This window comes from Chinchilla lanigera, unplaced genomic scaffold, assembly GCF_000276665.1.
Source record: "Chinchilla lanigera isolate Chin_1 unplaced genomic scaffold, ChiLan1.0 scaffold00031, whole genome shotgun sequence".
NCBI classification, from domain to species: domain Eukaryota; kingdom Metazoa; phylum Chordata; class Mammalia; order Rodentia; family Chinchillidae; genus Chinchilla; species Chinchilla lanigera.
Genome location: NW_004955432.1, coordinates 12,123,283 through 12,142,243, shown reverse-complemented (window position 1 = coordinate 12,142,243; position 18,961 = coordinate 12,123,283). Strand labels below are relative to the sequence as shown.

At 41.5% G+C, this 18,961-nt stretch overlaps 1 protein-coding gene across 1 annotated transcript in view; it reads right to left on the bottom strand.

The window, feature by feature from the left end:
* Positions 1-4,255: 4,255 nt before the first annotated feature.
* The window catches only part of Asb4 (ankyrin repeat and SOCS box containing 4), a 59,885-nt gene continuing 45,179 nt past the window's right edge, over positions 4,256-18,961 (bottom strand). Inside the window, exons 3-5 of the mRNA XM_005388065.2 lie at positions 18,363-18,853; positions 6,404-6,517; positions 4,256-5,394 (exon numbers count right to left, since the gene is read on the bottom strand). Coding sequence (XP_005388122.1) covers positions 5,206-5,394; positions 6,404-6,517; positions 18,363-18,853 — 794 coding nt within the window. The 3' untranslated portion in view covers positions 4,256-5,205. The remainder of the gene's footprint in view (positions 5,395-6,403; positions 6,518-18,362; positions 18,854-18,961) is intronic.

Sequence of the window (18,961 nt, the reverse complement as noted above, 5' to 3'; positions counted from 1 at the left end):
GAGGGAGGGAGGGAAGGAAAATTAATGAATGGAATTACAAATGAAATTATTTCAGAAGTACTCAGAGAAAAACTAACAAGCAATATTCTCATTTTTCCTTCCAGATTATGTAACCAGGATAGAAATCCTTCTTTCTAAAAGCTCTTCCTTATACCCACATTTCATCTCAGGGAATGGCAGAATAGATTTGCCTGAAACCATAAACTAAAGATTAAAGTAATTCGCTGGAGAATATCTGTTTGTTTTTCTTGAGCTTCCAGCTTGAATTTTCTTCAGAGCTGCCTTTTGGAAATGAGAGGTGCCGGTCTCTGCGTGGCGCAGACTCACAGAAGGGGAAAGTCCCCTCCCAGCGCCTGCTTCAGCCCACCCTGCTGCAAGTAGGGAAACATTAACGCGTCAGTTTGGAGCAGTTCGCTTCTAAGTGTGAGTGGTAGCATCGGAAAATTATTGTCGTTAAAATGCAGTGAAAAATAAAAGTTGGCCCTTTAGCCTGTACACATAAATACCTTAGGAACTCTGCTATGTCCTCCAGTATTATATTGCATGCGGGTGTGCGTGCACCAACACACACACACACACACATACACCGACCTTTACTGGGCACTAACTACATATACAGTGCACATGCGTGAGGTTTGTGTATCTTGTTTCTTCCATCAGATAGATGATCATTTCCATTGACAGATGATCAAACACTGTCATTCAGATTCCCACCAGTCCGGATTAAAGCACAGAGTGCCTGCCTTATTTTGTGTCCCTGAGTGCAGTATCTGAGATACTGGAACTTCTACTTGTGGGTTGCCTTATGCGTCCCACAATGAGAGTTCCATTTTGTCCCGTTCTTTCCTACTGGGTAAGCACTAAAAACTAATCCAGGGCTGTCTTTCATTTAGAAAGTTCAAAGTCCCATCACTATTTTATTTCCTTTGCTGGATTAGCATGCATGTGCAGAGTTGTTATTCAGTATCATTGAGGCATACCTCTATCTGAGAAAACCAATTAGTAAAGAAGAAATTTAAACACACCTAAGCCACTTAGGGTTGCAAAAAAAGAGAGAGAAAGAAAAAAAGCAACTGCTTTCTGGAATATAGATTTGCATATTTCATGCATTGCTTCCCATGGGTGGCGGGTGTGGCCAAACATGAAAAAGGCAAATTTGCACTGAAATATAGGTTTTGAAAATCATTTCTAATCAACCATTTCATGTCATGTTGACAGGAAAAATAGCTCAGTTTAGATAGTATCTAATTAAAAGAAGTGCTGTGTACTTTTTATTCTTCTTAGTAAAAAACTAAAAATAAAAAAGTGAATCTTCTGATGACTTGGAGACAACATTCTAGTTTTCTTTCTTCATCTAACCCAGAACTGCATGTGCAGGAAAGTTGAATAAAGGAATGAAATTCTCCAGTCCCATACTCATTCATTCTACTGTGCAATTAAAGTTCACTGGGAGGAAACTCACCGCTCATCGACATACCTCCCACAGCATTGTCTATCTGCTCCTACTCCTTCCCCCATTGCAAGAAGGAGTCAATATCTGTCCATATCGTCCATTGTCAAGTGACCCCACATCCTTCAGGAAATAGGAAAAAGAGCCACTGCCTCCATGAAAAACTCACTTACATAAGTGCAGTTTCAAAAAATCAGTTCATTTGCTTGTTAACTCATCCTCCACATCAATGTTATTGCCATTCTTATTCCTCTCCTCAAAAACAGCCCAAGAAGGTCAAGGATCTGGTTTTCCCTTCCAATCCTGTTCAGTGATTGCCAGCTATTATCAAAGTGCCTGGAACCTTCTGGACCTCCCAAAATGAACAGAAACCTTCCACATATCTCCTACAAGGATAGTGTCACTCAAAGGATAGATTACCCCACTGGTAGACACTTATCTATGAGTAAGGGCTGTTAAGGTCATAATAAAGATAGCAGTGATAACCAGATGTTTACTGTGTGATCTGTTGTTCTGGGTGCTCTAATCTATTAACACTTTAACCTTCAAAACAGTCCTGTAAAAGTTCTATAAAGGAGGCACCACTAAAAAAAAAAAGTAGGCACCACCATTACTCCAATTTTACAAATAAGGAAACAAAAGCATGACCTGCATGCATCATTTTCCCTAGATAACGGTCAAATGAGGGTCTGACCCAGACAGGGAGGGGCTAGTGCTGAAAGTTAGAGCATACAACTGTAATGCATGGGCTTTCAGAAGGTGAGGAGGAATTCCTGCCAGGTACTACCTATGGTGTCTGCGCTTCAAAGAAAATGAGCAAATGGTTAGAATTTTTTAAAGTTTTTCAAGTGTCTATCAGCTTAGAACTTTGTGAGTTCTTCTTCACCATCGGGGAGAGAAGTAATAAAAATGTAAGGCTCAGACATCTTTTCCAACATGGACAATCTGTTGCAAGGGTTTGTTACTGTTTGTTACTGTTTTGTTTGTGTTTTTTTATCAGAACCTACTAAGTTCAAAACTGGAAGAATACGTTAGAGATCAGCAGTAGGCAATGAAAGGCAGAACATAAGCGTGTCTAGGAAAAGTGGGAGAAGCTGGTTGTGTGGTCTTTTCTTCATACCAGCAATTCTACTTCTGATTCAACTTGCAGAAGAAAACTGCTTTTTCCTCAGGACATTAGTCGTCCATTTACAGAAAGTTCTCCCAGAAGGCGACAAAGACATCATGAGGATATAATTTTCTCTGCTGTTTTGCCCAGCGTTGAGTGGACAGTGAGAATACAGGAAATTGAAAAACTTCAGGATGACAGAGGTGGCGAGAAGTAGAAGAAAATGACTCTGTACAATTTTTTTATTATTATCATTAAAACACTTGTTCCTCTAGCACTAACCTTTGTGTTCAGTCACATTTCCCCTTTGCTTTCTTTTTGAATACATTATTTCTTTACAGACACGATTCAGTGTTCTCTTCTCCCTTTTAAATGCTGAATAAAGCAATGAAACCTGTAGAGTTCTTCAGTGTCTTTGAGAAAAAGTCAATGCTCCTTTGGGAAAGCAGGCTTATTGGTAAATAAACTACTGACAAAGACGGAAGGAAACAGAAGAGCTTTATTTATGTTCTCTAAATAAAAGTTTGAAAATGGTAAGTCCAGAGACTCTTCAAAAGAAGCAGTCACATATTCTATGCTAGATTAACACAAATGTTTAAACACAAGCAAGTCGAATGAGAAACATTTTTATTTCCCCATGTGAGGAAGGCTGTCCCCTCTTGCCCTCAGTATCAGTGTACTTGTCCTAAGTCCGTATATCACAAGTTTCTCTGCCAGAATACTCCAAGGATGGAGGGAAACTAACAATCTTTCAATATATCCTAGGATGTGCCCTAATATTACTTGCTAAAAATAAATCACTTTTTAAGGAGTCACATTTTACATGAATGATTTTTGCAAATTCAACATCCTCTTCCACAAGAAAGATCTTGCTTTTGTACCAAATGTTTTCCCCGAATTAGTTGAACAAAACTGATACTTCAGAAAGATAACCGCAGCCACCCATGGTTTTTCCTATTCAGGGCTTGGAGTAAGAGAATCACAGTTTGGTTCAGCCTAGCGGTAGCTGAGTGGGCTGTTTGACATCATCTCTATCCAACACTCAAGCACAGGAAGTTAGGTAAGATGGAAGGGCACACAAACAAAAGAAACCTGTCCACCCGTGGCAAATAGACTTGTTTGCACTTATAATTACTTCTGCTTTAGCCTCTAAAAGATGATGCCAGAAGCACCTAAAATCACCTAAAACTGATTAACAAAAACAGAAAAGTGAAATAGTGGCCTCATAAATAATGAGGCTCAGAAGTGAATCAACCACATCTCTCTCTCTCTCTCTCTCTCTCTCTCTCTCTCTCTCTCTCTCTGCAAACCACTCCCTAGCATGTCTGAGTAACACATCTATCTTTCTAAGTCTCTCAAACATTTACCACTTTCACTAAAGTCTTTTGGTTTACTTTCTGAGGCCAGTGATCCCCATAAAGTGCTTCTTATCTTCCAGCTAAAACACTCACAAATGTCAGTCAGTTACATAAAAAGATCAACCTAATTAACTAAGTTCCTTCACTTTCTTTTTATACATTTTCTAAAATTCCCTGGTCATACACATGGGAGGCATCCAGTGTATAATATTTTTCTTAAAGAGTTTGGGGAGATAATAAGAAAGCATCCTATAATAAAACAATGTCTTAGGACTGGAGATATAGCTCAGCAGCACAAGCTCCTGACTGCCAAGCGCAGGGTCCTGAGTTTGATTCCTGGCACCAGAAAAAAATAAAAAACAATGTCTAGAACTTTGGAGAAGCTAAATTTAAAAATTAAATAGATTTATTTTAACATTCACAGGAGATCCCTCTGTTCTTTACAATCATTTCATTCTGTATTTTCATTCTTCAAAGAAAAATCACACGCTTCATGTCAGAAGCACAACTTTGGAAGGTAGGCACTGTGAGCTTCAGACTGTACCCTTACCCTGTCATCTGCATTGCAATCACCTGCTCTGATGTCCAGATCCCCTGCTAAAGGGGGAGATTCTGGAGGGCAGGAACCATGTTGGACTCTTTTCCATATCTCCAGTTTCTCGCTCAATGAATGCGTGTGGTGAAGTGTCCATTCCTAACTATTAAGTGGATTGGTCTTTCTTCATTTCTAACTTGACTCAGAGATCTTGCTTGGACTATATGTATGTGTACGCTTCACTAAAACAAGTTGAGGAGCTTGATTTGGGGAGTAGGACTTCACAAAACTAGCGATAGTTAATTACTGCTAAATAATTATGGGGGAAGACACCAACTTTAAGAAGCTGATCATAAAACTTGCTATATTACAAACTGAACAATAATGTAAACTTATTACTGATAAGACAGAGAATGAGACTGGTTGTATGAAAAATTGGGTCCCCTTTCAGATGAGATAATATATGCAAAGTTAAACAAAATACATCAGCATCTTGTAAGAGTACAGTCTAGGTTAGCTTTTACTGTAATATCGTACCTTCTGAATACATTCTCGGCTGTGAAAATTCCTTACCTTTACCTGTTTATTTCCTCTCACCGAGGATACTCCAGGATTAATGACATAGTGTTTGTAAAGTGTTTTGAAATCCCTGAAGTGTTATAATCAACCCAAGTACCATTTTATTTATGCAAACTGTGTCTACCCAGCGAGTCCACTTAAATATCTAGGACTGGAAACTGCTGTCTCATAAGGCTTAATAAATGATTCCCTCTGGCTCTAAAAGCAAGTACTTTTTCAATGACAATGGGAGGGAAAGCAAAGGAATTGCTCTGTGGCATCTGTTGTGTAGCACTTTACGAATGGCACATCTCGATAAATGCATGAGGGTCCTTGGAGAATTACAGCACACGCTGAAGAGAGATTGGTAAAAATCCCAGTACCTCTGAAAAGAAAGGCAAGACAGGTCAGTAGTAGGTAGGCATCACCATGTACATTAATGATAACAACCATGGTGCACTTAATCCTCACCCTACCCAGAAGGACAGTTTTCTAGGGTTTCTGAAGAGAGACAGAATTAAGCATGAAATTGAGAAGGAGGGGTGAGGAGATGGTATAGAAGGTGAGGGGAGAAAAAACAATACTGCACAATTCAGAACTCAGGAAAAAATATAAATTATATTCGTATGAAATTCCTAGACCCATTAAACCCAAAATGGCTAGTTTAGATTACACTAATGACCTCTATGTGTCCCATATGACAAATGTATTCCAATATTTAATGGAAGTAGGGGATGAATGAAAATCAGTCACATTAAATAACTTTTAAAGGAAAGCTAGCTAATAAGTAGCAGAATAGGAATGCATACCTAACCATCGGCCTCTAAGCCCGAGGAACTTTAGACTCTGATCCCTCCCCCGTGTGTTGGAGACAGACTTTGACTTTAAAACCCAAAACAGAATGCTTGGTAGGAAGAACTGGGCTACAGAGGCAGCAAAGTCTGGAGTCCACAAGAAGATGTGGCTTTGGCCGTGACTGTCTATGTGATTCTTGTTTTGTTTTCTGCCTCTAATAACCACTGTAAGATGTTTAAAAGTGAGTGAAATAATATATACATAAAATAGTATAACTTCCTGGTAAAAACGCTACACAAGCAATCTCAAGTATTATCATTTAATTCATCTAAATCACTGAAAAGAAAGTAAAGCTACCATATTTATTCATCTTGCCCTTAAATAGAACAATCCCTTGGGAGACTGACTCCCTAATACCATGTCTATGATAGAATTATGCACTCTCATGACTGCTTTTTATAACCCCTTGTCTCATTATGTTTGAAAAAGCTTTAGAAGAATTCCCAGGTCCAATATTTTAAGTTAGAAAGTTCAGTACTTGCATAGCTGTCTAACGGTACTTGATAAGTAAAACCATAATGACTAGACTGTGTATTTACCTCCAAGTCATCATCAGGGATAGCTCTTCTCCACTTTGTGTTCCACCTGATGTGTTCGTAGGCATTGACCACAACCTCAATTGCTTTGGGATAGGAATGGCAAGCCTTTATCACCTGCAGAAAAGTACATTTTCATCTATTCAGTGCACACATCTGATTCATGCATTTTGTTCACAGACATCGCAAGAACTCATAGACCATGGCCAAGTGGAGCAGCACGCACCTATAGTCTTAGTGACTCAGGAGGCTGAGGTGGGAGGATCCCTTGAGCCCAGGGGTTTGAGAACAGCCTGGGTTAGGCCCCCAGGAGCACTGAAGTGTTTCTGAGAAGTCTCAAGCCTTTGAGTATTCAAATACGCTGCTAGCCACCAGGGAGGAGGAGCAAGTTAATAACACCAAACTAGCTTCCCGTACCACCCAGGGTCAGTGTAGATGAAGTGATAACTAAGCAGGTAAGACCCTGAAGGATTTATCAACAAATAAAAGATGACATAGTATTTAGATAATTCATAGGACATCCATTCAATAGTTCATTGGCTAATCAAAAAACAAAACAAAACAAGAAAGTTGGAGTCAAGAGTTCCAGCATTTCCCACAGGAGACAGCAAGGTTACACTTTAGATTTTAGACCAAACTGAACTGGATACATAACCACTTAACCCATCTTTGAACTAGCAATAAAGTTTGCACCTATCTGACCAATCCAGCAACTAGACTTCTTAGATCATAAGTATGAAGATATGTAAGAAATACTCTGAAAGTAAAACATGCTGGTTTCTGGTGAGAGGTTTACCATGAGGATGAGAGGCAAAAATAGACACATAAAAAAAGACCAATGGAGATACATGGTCCGTCTGTATATTTACAGGTTAGATTGTGGTTTAAAAAATAGGAGCTATACAAATCCCAAGGAGAACTATGTAGACTGGGGCTAGTCAGGAAAGATCTCTTAGAAGAGCAGAGTTTGGCCCTCAGTTCTAGGAAATTGAAAGGTCTGTAGAGGACACAACACCCATACCCACTGATGTGGACTTTCATACCTCCCTGCCTGCACAGCATCAGCAAATGAGACGCCTATCTTGAAAGAGTGGTATGGCACAGACAAAAACAGCTTCATTCTTTCTCTTTCTCCTGACCACAAAGCCATTCCATAGAACTTTTCCTTTCCATTCCTGACAGGGGCTACACTTTTTTCTAGTTCTTTTTTAATGTTATGAAGTCCTCCAGTCATTCCAGACATAAGAAAGATGTAATTTCAGTAATAAAAATGTCCATGTTGACTGGGTAATTGGAACTACAAACTTTATTCCAAGTAGCAAGTTTTTCTTTCTTATATTCCAGAGATGCCTCAACCTAGAAGGCTCCAATGCAAAAGAAAATTTTGTGGGTGGGGTATAATGTGTATATATATTCAATCTTTGTTCATGGAATTCTGGTAGAGAGTGACTAACATTTTCAGGATTTTCAGTGTAATAGGAGAATTTCGGGGTATTCATAGGAAGCCTCTTTTAACCAGAAAGAACACATCTTGATTAAAGAGTTGGAATTTTCAGCACACACACACACACACACACACACACACACACACACACACCTGCCATGATGGATAGATTTATAGTTCTCTTATGTGTGACTGTCCCTGAGTTATGTATTCTTTATAAGAATCCAATGAACCAATAGGTAAATAACCTTTTTGAGTTCAATGAGTCATTTTAACAAATAATCAACCCAAAGAGGAACTTGTGGGAACCCCAATTTATAGCAGGTCTGGCAGAAACACAGGTAACCTGGACAAACCTATTGGCATGTAGCATACAGAGTAGGTCAGTCTCATGGGACTGAGTCTAAACCCTATGTGATCTGACACCAACTGTCACAACCTGTGGAATCTGACACCAACCGCAGGTAGCTGGTGCCAAAATTACACAGAATTGTTGGACACTGGTGGCTACGAGAAAAATGTCTCAGCGAGCTTTGCTATTTTCCCACCTTATTTTCTCTGCCTCTCCCACACCTGCCCCAGACTGCTCTGGGTTTTGATGAGGTAGAAGAAAATGGAAGCAAAAGTCTTGCCTAGTTGCCACATGGCCTCATGTGGATAGATGTCTTCTACCTTGGGCTCTTCCTGCCATAGGAGATGTTGTGAGTTCTACAGAAATTCCCCCAACTTGGAATACCTGCCTCTCTTGACAAGGACAATGCTTCTCTTCAGATTGATTCCACATAACTCAACCCTCACTCTCCAAAGAAACTTCTGTGTCCACCAGAGCTCCTCCACCTTCTTCTGCCAAGAGGATCTTATCCCTGCTCATTTTCATTTAGACCATTTTCATGTAAAATAGGTCCTAGCTGGCAGTCCAGTTTGGCCAAGAAATGGCCCATTAAGAATGTCCCATCATCAATGATAACATTCTTGACTCCAATTTAATCACCTTTCTCTCCTTTGCCACCAGACAAGCATCTCCAGCCACAGACTTGCTCCTTTAAATTTCTCCCTATGAATTACATATGCATCAATCCTATCTTTCCCCTTGAAGGCAAAGGTCTATAAGTGAAGCCCGCTGAAGAGTTCTCTTAAAGTGCCAGTCACCCTCTACCATTAGAAGGAAGCAATGCTTCTGCACCTCAGTGACTTTCTGCAAAACCATATACTTCCTGTTTTCCCAGTCTGACTCAACCTCAACCTACTATTGCTGAGCACATGATCTCAACACAAGTTTTTCCTACTTTTTTTTATGCATTTGTTATCAGTACTCTGTCTCTACAATTTTTCAATGCAATTAGAACTGGTAAATACTTCATGTCTTGGAGTCTTAGGCAAAACTGCTACGGAAAGATTATCATTTCAATACCCATCTGTGTGTATGCATGTGTGTGTGCGTGTGTACACTGACTGTAAAGAGGTCATACCAAAGAAAGGGCCCCTGTCAGGAAAGAGCTAAAGGCAAGAGCTGGTAAGATGTAGCCATCTGACAGTGCACCACCTGGAATGCCAGTATGAGGACCCGACTTAATGGGCAATCAGAGGTTCTTATCCATTCTTAACCAGGAAGGGATAGAGCGCATCTAGTTGTTCCATTGGAAAGCTTTCATCGTGCATTGAGTTTGGACTAGGACAGTAATGCTGAGCAGTTTCTGATTTGTTTTTTGTCTTCAAGGAGTTTACAACTTCACTGAACAGAAAAGACATGGATGTTTCAAAGAGTTAGAGAGTACTGCAAGTCAGTAAATAATGAAAGGCTAATTTAAAGGTGATCTGTCCTGTGTTGAGCACTGTGAGCTAAAGCTCAAGGGAGAAAACCAGCATCTCAAAGGCAGACAGCAGCGAGAGACCAAGTAGGGCGGGACCAGCAGCTTCTGCCCAGTCCCAGGAATGATGAGTGATGAAAGAAAAGGTAAGCCGTGTAAAGAGAAAGAAACTTGAGTCGTAGGTAGGAAAATGGACGCATTTTCATACCATAATGTGAAGGAAATAAATCAGAGGCTCCAACTTGAATATCTAGTTTTTCTTATATGAGAAAACAAAAGTATGCATGAAGAGTAAACTAACAAGTATTAGGAAGTAGGGAGATAGATCTTTCTACAGTGGGAAGTGGATAAGAGCAGGACGGGAGGGAAAGGGGGTCAAAAACAGGCATGAAGATGTGTTATGCGCATGTACGAACTTCACCAAAGAAATGCGAGCATTATGTACTGCATAAGATAGAAATGATCCCTGAAAGTGTAGCCTTCATTATGTCCTGCAAACAGGTACTCATAAACACTGCACTGAGATTCCAATAAATAAATAAATAAATAAACTAAACCAGCTTCAAAAATAAATGGGCATAGTAACACACTGTAGAATACACTTAGAATGAAAATGCGATTATAAAGAAACTGAGTAGTTCACCTAGAGAAAAACATTACAGTGCACTTTTTATGCTCGATTGGGAATGGTCATTTTGAAGCTTCAACCAGAGATATAGAGAAATTGGAGCTACAAAGTAAAAGAAAAAAAAAGGTAGAAAAAGGATAGGTGGCTTAATGCTAATTAGATACAGGAGTTGAGAATGCAACTTGGAAACTTCAGACCAGGGATGAACGGAGATGCCCTGCTAAAAACGAGGAATTTAGAAGGACAAACAGATGCAGGGGTAGACAGACAATGAGCAGGGGAATATTTCATCTGCAATGTCAGTTTCAGTCAAAATGAACATGATGAGCTCCGATGAGAAGCCAGGAGCAAGGTGCTTTGTGCACCATCGAAGAATGTGCCAGATGAGGTATGGTGGTACACACCTGGAATCCCAGCCCTCTGGGAGGCTGAGGCAGGACTGCTGCAAGTTAAAGTCCAGCTTGGGAAATTTAGTGAGATTCTGTCTCAAAATTTAAAAAAATTAAATAAAGGACTCTGATGAGGCTCATGTGAAGGTCCTGGGTTCAATCTCCAATCTCACACACACACACACACACACACACACACGCACACCTCCAGAAACCCTCATAGGCAGGAGAAAGGAAAAAGGGAAAAAATAACAACTATACTGTCCACAGTTTTACTATGTACAAAGGACTATGCAAATCTTTACATACTTTAGCTTGGTCAATTTTCAAGCCACCGCATGAGATTGGTCCTATATTCATCCCTCATTTCACAGATTTAAAATGAAAGGCTGCAACAATTTAAGCTCCAGGCATTTAACTAGTACGTGGCAGAACCAGGATTCAAAAACAGGTCTGCGTGACTGCAAAGTCAAAAGACAGCAGCCATGTCAGAGCGAAAGACACCACAGCAAGGGAGTTCTTGGAGCCAGTTATCACTGGTTCAGCAGAAAGCAGATTAAACATTAACACCTTTGAGTCAAAGGCCAGGTTACCAAACACTGAAATACGTAAGAATCAGGTCCTGAGGGGTAAATAGTGGATGGATGGACACTTGTACCTACGGCCAACCCATCCTCATCTTTAAGATTTCTGTGTCATAGAATGCAGGGTTATAGAGCCTGATAATAACTCTCTCTTCAGAATTAAGAACCCGTTAAAAAACTGGGTATAGTGATACACACCCATAATCCCAGCACTGGGAGGCTGAGGCAGGAGCATCACCACAAGTTTGAGCCACAGCATGGGCTGCATAATGAGTTCAAGGCCAGCCTGAACTACATAGTGAACCTCTATCTTGAAAAATCAATGCATACATACATAAACCCAACAAAAATGAAATGAATGGGACAAACACCATAGAGCAGAGTGTCATCTTTATTCCTGATGACATATGTTTAGTTACTGGGCCACACAGAGCATTTAACACTGTATCCTCAAATTAATTTTACAGCCCAAGCTGCAGGTGTTTCCTGGAAGCAGAGTGTATCCCTGGAGGAGTGCCACACAGAAGAACAAATACCTCAGGCACCCATTAGAGGTCCAGCAAAGTGCAGCAAACAAACATGATTTCTCCTCCCAGCTCATTGATCCGTTAAGTGAAGTGAGAAACAGCAGACAGAGTCAGGGCTGGTGGTTATTTTACCAGAATTTTCCAGATGAAAATGTGAGACAAAGGAAATGGAAGTTTCTAAAATAAACCATCAAAACCCACCAAGGCCATCTACAATAGAATCACCTCTAAAATGTTTAAAATGTTTTTCTGCATTTATTATGTCTATATGTGTTCACTCACTCCCAATCTCACCTTAGTAGCTTGAAACTCGCCATGAACAGGAAAGTTTACATCACAGAAATCAGCACCCAATACTGTGCAGACCACCTTTAAATTTAATCTGCATTAGAAACATATTCTCAGGGCTGGGGATATAGCTCAGTGGCATAAGCACCTGCCTGGCAAATGCAAGGTCCTGAGTTCAATTCCTGGTACAAAAAAAAAATCCATGTTCTCCCCTAATTTCTTAAGTCTAGATAGCGGGGCTGGGGATTTAGCTCAGCGGCAAAGTGCCTGCCTGGCAAGCTCAAGGTTGTGAGTTCGGTTCCTGGTACCGGAGAAAAAAAAAAAAAAAAAAAAAAAAAAGTCTAGATAGCAACAAAACAATAAATCAAGGTCTGCTTAGTATTGTGGAGTGTTTCCACCATAGCGAACTAACAGATACCAATAAGAAGAGCACAGAAATATAGAGTACAATGACTAGAAAATGTAGAGAAAAAGAATTACGAAGTAATGTGATTAACAATTCACTTTCAATTTTTTTTTTTTTTGGTACCAGGAATCGAACTCAGGACCTTGCACTTGCAAAGCAGGCACTTGTGCCACTGAGCTATATCCCCAGCTCACTTTCAAAATTCCTGATATTACACATCAGGTCTTAAGCCATCACAGACCAAATGTGTATATATAGCCAGGTCCTAATGAGCATGTGTTTAGAGAACCCAAACCCCTGTATATTGTGGGCAGAGTACACAATGTTATGCTGCTGACTATGACTTCTTTTTTGCTAGGTCTAAGCAAAGAGTAACCCTGTATCACTGGCTTGTAACAGCGTAAGAAGGGAGCTGGACCAGTCACCCAGTGCTACTGGGACCTCTGAGAAGTCAGCATTTTTGAACTTGCAGGAAATGAGCCAGGAGAACTTTTGTCTGGGTTCATGGCTGTCCAGTTGGTAGGTAATTTTCTAATACCTTAGCCTTGGAAAATTGAGGCAAATGGACCACTCTTTTCTTTGGACCTCTAGCAAGCATGGCACATTGAACGTGATACAAAACAGACACACATAACTGCAGATGCTGAAATGCTTTGCTGATTATAAACTCCCATCATAATATCATAGAATATCATCAGAACTGGAAGGGACCCTAGAGATAACTCTTTACCTCTAATTTGGAGATAAGGACATTGAAATGTAGGTTTTGTTTAGGTTTCAAAAGAATTCTTTCATGACTGCAAAGATTTTCCTAATAATCAATATAAAAAGAGCATCTGTCCTAGAAAGACTTCTAGACATATCCTTTCAAGAGTGTTGACTCATGGTGAGAAATGGGTGGTAATCAAGTGAACAACCCAAAATGAAGACAAAGTGATGTAACCAGTGCAGAAGTGTTTGTGGAAATCAGTCTAAGCACTGTATGAAGCATATACTTATTCTGGAAATTCTGAAGACAAAAAGGCATGGAGAAGTCAGAAAATTTATTACAAGCTTCCGCCAATGGCTTAGGTGTCACTCAGAGAATTGACATCTATGTGCTGCCTTAATTTCGGGGTTATTTTGGCTCTTCCTGGTAGCCAAGTGGATTCCTGTCTGCCTCTTCCAGGGCAGGGGGCTTGTCTCAGATATTCTTGCCTCCCAGAGGAGATGGAAAAACAGAGGCAGAGGGGATGCTGCTAGATATTCAAGATATCGCCCCCGTACTGTGCATTACCTACTTCTCCACTAGGTTGTCAGACTTAATGAATAATCATAATGCAGACTATAGCTAAATTTGAATTTTAGATAGAAAAAAAATAGTTTGTGTATGTGAATTCCAAATATTGCTTAAGACAGATTTGCACTAAAATTCACATTTAACTTAGCACCCAGAATTTTATCTGGCGACCCTATTCCCAGTTTCTAGTCAAAAACAGATCAGACAAAGTTGTGGGTACCGGAATGCAATATATTCATAGTTTTGGGGAGGAAATTCACACATGTGGTGCTCCCTTTTGTACCTGGTATCCTTTAGTATATCACAAGGAGACCGCTTCTCATCTTTCATCAGGGTAAAAAAAAGTAAGTGATTCCAAATCTTAACCTTCTGCAGACTTGAGATGCACAAAGTCCAGCGATTTCCCTGCTGCCATTCATCTCTGCTGACACTCTGACTACTAAGTTTTCTGCTGACAGAAGTCTTGGTTCTTGGAGCATGAAAGGCTCCTTTTAGTCTGACAGCTTCCTGACTCTCCACTGGCACTTTGGGCTCCGCCCAGAACTAAGACAGCTCGACGCATCTGCTTAGGTCTTGGGAAGTGTTCCACCGGGCAACCACAACAAGAGAAGACCCTTTAGCAAACACTAACTCATCACTCTAATCTGGCTCCTGGGACAATGGGACACTATATGCTCCAAAAGGAGAAGCCACGCCTCCTCTTTGATGTTGCCCAACCTGGGGAACAGAAAAAGCCCAGGAAACGTGTTCTGGGAGTCTCTGACATCATCTCTATTCTCCCATCATAGAAAACTAATTTAGGGACAGCTCTTTCTACAGCTGGAGAGAGTTTTAGACACCTGCCCTCATCCTCTGGCCCCTAAAAGCATAGATAAACACACCATCTATTTTAAAAAGAGATTCAAAGTGTCTCTCTGCAATTCTTTCAATCCAAATGTCTCCTGCAAGCCCCTTTCGCAGAGAAATTCTAAGGATACCGCCTCCCTTATATGTTGACGTATTTATGTGCAGAAATATGCTCAATAATCAAAGGGAACTGTTTCGGGGCTGGGGATTTAGCTCAGCGGCGAAGCACCTGCCTGGCAAGCGCAAGGTCGTGAGTTTGATTCCCGGTATCAGGAGAAAAAGACAAAAAAAAAAAAAAAAAAAAAAGGGAACTGTTTGTACCCGGGGCTTCATATAAGCATTGTTCAACAGGCAGCAATCATCCTTACTGCTTCCAAATTTTCATGCTACCTTTCCCTCCCCTAGAAAAACCTCTCTTGCCCTATAAGAAATCTCAATCTTGGCTCCCCAGGGTGTCCCTTCCTCCTGAATTATGCTTGGAGGGGAAAAAAAACAATCAAATGTCCTTTTGTACCCTGGAAAGCAATTGCAACTCCTATAATTCTTTTCCCCCCACTTATGTAATTTATACATTGGCTTTCAGTGAAATCCATCCTCTACAAATTTGCTTTGTATTTGGAAGACAGCATCTTCAGCTCTGACCTTGCTCCTTATAAATAAGGAAGTGGAACTCCCCATCCATGAGAGAGCGCATCACTTTATCTTCTGAATAAATGAGTCTGTCATTTACGTATGGTTAAGATGACTTTTCCTTTGGAAAGTCAGCTGCGGAGTAGTTGTTCTAAATCACTTGCAGCATCTGCATAGTAAATTGAATGGCTTTTTCTTTAGTTTTCCTCTGGAAAGGGGCCAGCTCTCTTCCATGTTCTGGTGAGTAATAACAAAAATGTTTACAGTAGCCATGGGCTCCCAGAAGCCAATTCTATCTTAAATTTCTCCAGCATTCAGGAAACCACGGGAACCTGGAGGGACAAACAGAGCTGAATAGGAAAACTCTAACCAAAAAAATCAGGCTACAAGGCTCCTTGACACACAGAATCGTGTGCCTATTTTACAGGCTAGTGGAGCCGGTAAGTGGGGTTGGTAGGAGAGACTTCTGCACTGGGCTATGAGCACATCTTTCAAGGAAGACAGCAAAAAGGGAAGCTGCAGCTGATCACCACTCCTGGACTCGTGGGTCACTCTTCTCATTCACCACTCACACACTCCTGAAAGGCCCATATGATTCCCCTCACTGTTCACAGGAGGAAGGTGGGGTGTGTGTGATGAAGGGCCGTGTTTTTAAAGTCACACAGGAAGAAAATGGCCAAAGGAGGGCTCCTGTCTGTAGCCACTAAGCTTCTGCTCTTAACTGGCTTTCTGTTTTCTCTCAGAGAACAGTCTTTTTCTGAAAAAGACCTGGGCCCTCCCACATAATCACAAGTCTTCAACTGGAGAACAGACACTGGGTTAAATGCCCATTCTCGCTAATATGGCTCTTAAAAGGGCACAAGGAGAGAGTGCTGCAGTTATTTTCACAGGTACTCATTTTCCCCTGTCAATGAGCAGCGACTTTCAGAGTGTATTCAACGCTCGGTCGCTCAGCGGAGACTCAGGCACACACCGTCCTTGCTGAGGTAGCCTCTACGTGAGGCAGGCCCTGAAGCAAGGATTCCACTGCTCAACAGATACGGAATGGAAATGATAACAACAGTGATAGCCATCATTTGTTGAATGGTTCCCAGGCACCTGGCACCATCCTAAACTCTTCTCAAATACTATCTCATTTCATTCTCAAAACAATTCTATCAGAAGATTATCGTCATTCATAGATAAGGTGGTAGAGTATGACTTTCCAATCCCTCCCTGCCCTGTGTCTCTCTCTTCATCCTTTCTTTTGGAAGGAAGGTGATCAAAGACATAAACGCACACGAAACTATGCTCGTGAAGCGAGCTCTCCTGGAGAGACAGGCTACTACCACGTAGAGGTTCCACTTGGAGAGCTGCATGAAATGTGGGCCTTGTGAGGTGTGAGCAGGAAAAGAGGGAGAAGTTGACCAAGGGAGGGGTGTTTGCAGACACAGAATGACAGTCAAGGTAGGCAACTGGGGACACTCTCCAAGGACAGAAAGTGGTCTACGAGAAAGAAAAAGAAATATCTGGCACCAACATTTTGGTTCTGCAATGAATGATGCTTAGGATCAACTTTCTGGTGCTGGACTAAGTCTACATATACCCATTTCACAGGAAAAGAAACTAAGGCTCAGGAAGCTAAAGCTGTATATTCAAACACTCTCTTATATAAGATTTGACCTAAAAGCCATATGTCTTCATCCAGTTAGGAATGCCATAGTTAAATCTAGAATGAATGAACTGCAAAGCAGAGATTAAAAATTAAAAGCAGGAACAATTTCATAATGAACAGCCTGGGTGGTATAGTCACACCGGAGGTTGTGAACATTTCCTATTTTATCTAAGTCTGGAAAGTTAATGTATATTTCAGAAATTTAGTTGGAAATATATGAGCTATCCTAGGTGATAAATTAGAGCTACAGGGTTGGCATAGACAATTTTTTTAAGTGAAAGATGGGTCAAAATTCAACAAATACTAAAGGAAAAGAGTGGTGTAGAATCAGCCTTTGTGGAAGGTCACAAATAGCACAGTATTTATGCCTAGAAGAGAGTAGCGAGTCTGTGCCTAGAATCTTGAAAACTAAGCAAAATTACTTCCTCAGGTCTCTTCTTGCCTCGTGATTCTTTAGGTTTAATTACATTTTATGGGTAAGATGTCAGCAGAAAACTCCAGACTCAAACAGACTTTGGTCTGAACTTAACACATGACCACTGCCCAATCATTTGAAATTGTCTCTAAGAAGTTTAGAAAGTGCTAGGACATTCTGAGCTTTACAAGGAAAAAGATTTTATGTTCCATTAAAACAATGACAACCAAGAAAAATTCCTTACTGATTACAGGCGTTGCTGAAACTACCCTATCTTCATCTAAATGGTCTCTGGGATGTGAGTTCCCTGCACTTATTCTGACTTTACTCCTAAGTCAGCCTCACACGGCAGGAATTCAGATGAGTCCCTGATATGTTATCAAGGTAGAAGATAAACACAGCCGGACTTCAGTAAAATTTCTGTGAACGTGTTTTGTGCCCCCACATTAGTTAGCTAGTCGATTCTTCAAACTCCTCTGCTTGTTGTTTATTAAATTTTGCAAAAGAGGGCAGTCCTAGACAGGATCTGATGTGTTTAGTTTAAAATAAAATGCATTTTGGCATTATTAGTTTTGGTTAAAAATAGTTATGTTTTCCATGTTCTTATCACACCCTTTATTTCTCTGCCTCAGCACTTACCCGGCGTATCAGAACGATCTCTGTGATTGTCCCTCCCACTAGATTCTAGGCTACCTAAGGGTAGGTACCATGTCTTCGTTATATCGGTATTATTACCCTTTGGTCCCTGCCAGCTGATTAGACACTATTGGTCAGTGTTGCTCAGGAGAGAAGCTGGAAAGTGTGACACTACAAGAATAAACACTGGAACCAAGTGATCCAAGGTTAAATCCTAGCACCACCACTGTGGAAGCTCAAGCAAGCTCTACGGCTGAGTGTCCTCCTCTGGAGAACAGGGACCATAATGTTATTGTCAATGGAAGGCGGAATAGAGATCAGAGGCGCTTAGTCCAGTGCCGAGGCTCAAACGAGCTTGAGGCACCTGGAGACTTTAGACCAAGCCACCATCAGCTACCCAGGGGACTGGGCACTGGGCACGGCCTCACCTTATGGAACTGTGGAGGGTATATTCGGGCAGCGCCGTGGTTCAGCAGCAGCTGGTAGCAGATCTCAGGCTGGGCGGCAGGTCTCACCGAGGTGACCTTGAGCACGTACTGTATAGCGGCGCAGCCATTGATATCCATGAGGTTGGCTTCGGCGCCAGCCTCCAGCATCATGTGCATGAGCACGTGGTCGCAGTTCCAGGCCGCCTTGTGCAGGGGAGACTTAAAGTCGTCGTCGCGGGCGTTGACCTCGGCCTTGTAGTCCAGCAGCATGCGGCAGACGAGGTGGTGCTCCGGGCTGTACTCCTGCTCTTTGAAGCGGAGTGCCCAGTAGGTGGCAATGGCCAGCGGGGTCTCCATGTGGGCATTCACGCTGTCCACCACGGCCCCGTGCTCCACGTAGAAGGCCACCAGCTCCGAGAGCCCGAAGTGGGCCGCCGTGTGCAAGGGCGTCTCCTCGTCCTGGTTGTTCGTCTTCATGTTCACGTTCGCACCTGCGAAGGGAAATTGAGGCAGACCATTACTTGGAGGTTCTACAGGACTCTCCCCGGTGATTGTTAACCTCTGATAGCCGTACACACGCACTGTCTCCGCTGCTCTCC